Source organism: Pteropus alecto, unplaced genomic scaffold (genome assembly GCF_000325575.1).
Source record: "Pteropus alecto unplaced genomic scaffold, ASM32557v1 scaffold67, whole genome shotgun sequence".
Lineage (NCBI taxonomy): Eukaryota > Metazoa > Chordata > Mammalia > Chiroptera > Pteropodidae > Pteropus > Pteropus alecto.
Window position 1 is genome coordinate 7,855,213 of NW_006441061.1, and position 3,834 is coordinate 7,859,046.

Genomic DNA, 3,834 nt, shown 5'->3' on the forward strand with positions numbered 1-3,834 from the left:
CCCTCTGTCTCCCCACGCCATGCCCTAGCGGGCGTCCACGAGCCTCGGCAAGGTGCCTCTAGCGCAGCACTAAATATGAGGACGTCGCGTGATTCCAGGTCTCAGAATTAGCCCAGGGAAATAATTAGACAATATGCAAAGATTTATGGACAAAAGCGCTTACTGCATCGTCCCATGCAACAATAAAACCTAATGAGCCAGGAGCGGGGGAGTGTCTGAGTTGATGATGTCACCACCATATGCTAGAATACTATGCAGTGACTAAAAATCATGTTTTCAAACATAAATAAAACTGACGTGTTCGAAGACTATCTGATGACATTCAACACGACTCGTACACTGGAACGGGAAAGCTGGGCGCAAACTTCCTACACGAACGCGTGATTCAGACTTTGTAAAAGCAGAGAGAAGTGGGTGTGCACCCCCATGTGTGAGTGCAGGTTGACGAGGCGCGGGAGTGACCGTGCCCGAGGGAAACTGCCTGTCAGCATGCCAACTCTACAGTTACCTGCAGCCCCACAGGTCCGGGGGGCCCAGGAAAGCCTCTTGGACCTTCATCACCTTTCTGCCCAAAAAGGCCCTGCTGGCCTCGAGGCCCTGGCTCGCCGTCAGCCCCCTGCAGGGAGATATGGAGTCGCGGGTGAGGACCGGTTCCCGGTACCATCCACTCGGGGGCTCGGGGACCGTGTGAGTGTCCTTAACCACAGATACTCACCGAGGGGCCTGGCTGTCCGATGGGGCCTTGAGGACCGGTAGGCCCAGGTGGGCCCTGTGGGGAGAGACAGGCACCACGCAAAGATTTATGGACAAAAGCGCTTACTGCATCGTCCCATACAACAATAAAACCTAATGAGCCAGGAGCGGGGGAGTGTCTGAGTTGATGATGTCACCACCATATGCTAGAATACTATGCAGTGACTAAAAATCATGTTTTCAAACATAAATAAAACTGACGTGTTCGAAGACTATCTGATGACATTCAACACGACTCGTACGCTGGAACGGGAAAGCTGGGCGCAAACTTCCTACACAAACGCGTGATTCAGACTTTGTAAAAGCAGATAGAGAAGTGAGTGTGCACCCCCACGTGTGAGTGCAGGTTGACGAGGCGCGGGAGTGACCGTGCCCGAGGGAAACTGCCTGTCAGCATGCCAACTCTACAGTTACCTGCAGCCCCACAGGTCCGGGGGGCCCAGGAAAGCCTCTTGGACCTTCATCACCTTTCTGCCCAAAAAGGCCCTGCTGGCCTCGAGGCCCTGGCTCGCCGTCAGCCCCCTGCAGGGAGATATGGATTCGCGGGTGAGGACCGGTTCCCGGTACCATCCACTCGGGGGCTCGGGGACCGTGTGAGTGTCCTTAACCACAGATACTCACCGAGGGGCCTGGCTGTCCGATGGGGCCTTGAGGACCGGTAGGCCCAGGTGGGCCCTGTGGGGAGAGACAGACACAGTTGCTTCCTGAACCACAGCTGGGCCAAGGGAGAGGGGCTGGTCAGTGCAGGGGGCCGTGCGTCCCAGGTCATCGGTTCAGCCCCCGCTCGTGGCCATCACACAAAAGAATGTTCACACGACAGTGCAAGCTTCCTGCAGGGTCTGGAACCGGTGGCACTCCTGGCTCAACCACGAGAGCACGCTTCCATGCGTGGCAGTGGTGGCCGCCACCAACATCCTGCTAGAGGCCCCCGTGCATTGCCTTAACCCCTGCCACACACCCATGACATGGGCCCCAGGGAGGCCCCGGCCGTAAAACAGGGACTGGGGTCCCACAGCTCTTCCATGGCCGAACTGGGGCCTGGCTCCGTGACGCCCTGCCTGTTACGTCCCCAAACACACCTCGCTGTCAGCACGGGGAGTGTGTGAGGGAGGGAAGCAAGGGGGACAGGGCACTGCTGTCCTTGGGAGCCTGACCAGCTCCAGGACGAGGCTCCGACAGAAACGTGATCACCAACTGCTTGGGGACAGAAGTGCAGGGCGGGAAGCGCCGCCTGCACAGCAGACAGGACACGTTCCTCGCCCACCGGAGGAGCTGGCGGCCATGGGACGGAGCTTTGGCAAGAACACGGTAGACTTTCCAGCAGAGCAGAGGAAAGAGGGCGAAGTCGAGAGGCGCTTGGCGACGGTGCCACCCCGTCAGAATGTTCTGCGGCTCTCGGCACCAGGGGGCGTGGTCACGTCTGCGGACCTGACGGCCTCGAGGACAGAAGCGCTGGGTGTGCTTTCCTCCCCCGAACCTGTGCGTGCTTCCTGTCCCCGGACACATGCAGACGTGCATCCACACACACAGACGTGCATCCACACACACACGAGATCGCGACAGGAAAGGGATCGTCAGCTGTGTCCTCGGTTGTCGGTCGCTCGTGTTGTCACATTAATCACGTTGCTAACATCAGCAACGGCGTGTGTCACGCTGAGTGCGTGGCCCCCCTGCCCTGGGCGGCCCCGCACACGCCCCCGCGGTCCTTACCTGCTCGCCTTTGTCCCCCTTGCTCCCCTTCTGTCCTGGCTCCCCGACTTCTCCCTGTGGGGACACGTGGACTCATGAGGCCAGACGCTCCCACCCCTGCGGGTACCTCGTCTTGATTCAGAACAATCTGCGTCCCGGGGACGCTGCCAACACCTGAGGGGACGTTTCCGTGTGCTGCTTTGATTTCCGTTTTTAATACGAGAGCTGAACGGGACGAGGCCCTGATCCTACGTGACACAGAGCTTTAGTGGATTTGCAAATGTGGTGAGAGCCGCCGTGAACACGTTTACTGTTTGTCGGACGGGCTTGCGCGACAGTACAACAGCCAGCAGCCGGGGGCCGTGCTTCCGAAGCAGCTAGAAAACCTCTCCGGGGTTTCTGCGGAGCCACAGCGGCTTCCGCCCCGAGAGGCAAGCCGTCAGCTGCGCAGAGGTGACGGAGTCGGAAATGTCACCGGAGGGCTGCTTAAGTGGGACGTTAACCCGGAGAGCTAAATCCAGTGTCTTCGCTACGTGAAGGGGAAGACACAGGCTGCCACGGCAGCGGCACCGAATTCTGAAGCACAGTCCCGATGCGAGGCAGCCCGACTCGCGTGAAGACACCTCAAAATAGACGCTGAGTGAGACCGCGTGGAGTCGGCTCCACGGATTTAGAATCCGCAAGGATGCGGGGCAGCTCGGTGCTCGCTCCGCTCCAGCGCCAGCTCCAGGCATGTCGGGCAACACGGACGCCGCGCAGTCGGGCAGCACTTTCTAAGCTCCCGCTAGCTCAGTGGTCGGGTAAATGACAACATCGTAAATACAAGCAGCCTCGTTTACGACCGCTTGTGACCGAGGGCGGCCACTGGCACTGAGAACACAGGGCGGGCAGAGTGGCTCTGTCCCCGGAGTCCCCACAGTGCTCGCATCCCTTTGTCTACAGTGACCGCCCCGGCCCTGACCCGCGGGCACTGGCCAGTGGGGCCGAGTGTCGTCTGAGGAGGGGCCTCCTCCACTCTCCTTACCTTATCTCCGTCTTCTCCGGGGGGGCCCACAGGGCCAGCCGGACCGGGGAGCCCCACAGGGCCCTGGAGACCGTCTCGGCCAGCTGGTCCTTGGGGTCCTTTCTCGCCCTAAAGAGGAAGAAGATCGCTGGTCAGCTCCGTCGTGGGAACATCCTGCCACCAGCCCATCTCCCCAGTTCCCATGGTAACGGTGCCCTCAGTCCTGACAGACTGCAGCCGGGTCCTCTGAGCCGGGGCATCTACCAGCCCCTTCCACTCATCACCACGTCCCATCCCCACCCATCCTAGGGAGTGCTTTTACACGTGGGAGACTGAGGCACGGCTGGTGCAGCCAGGATCCGCCCCGGCGCGCGGAGCCCTGAGCCCGC

At 60.2% G+C, this 3,834-nt stretch overlaps 1 protein-coding gene across 1 annotated transcript in view; it reads right to left on the reverse strand.

Moving 5' to 3' along the window:
- LOC102884520 (collagen alpha-1(V) chain) overlaps nt 1–3,834 on the reverse strand; it is a 94,749-nt gene that overhangs the window by 18,638 nt on the left and 72,277 nt on the right. Inside the window, exons 42-47 of the mRNA XM_025051190.1 lie at nt 3,467–3,574; nt 2,464–2,517; nt 1,375–1,428; nt 1,168–1,275; nt 716–769; nt 509–616 (exon numbers count right to left, since the gene is read on the reverse strand). Coding sequence (XP_024906958.1) covers nt 509–616; nt 716–769; nt 1,168–1,275; nt 1,375–1,428; nt 2,464–2,517; nt 3,467–3,574 — 486 coding nt within the window. The remainder of the gene's footprint in view (nt 1–508; nt 617–715; nt 770–1,167; nt 1,276–1,374; nt 1,429–2,463; nt 2,518–3,466; nt 3,575–3,834) is intronic.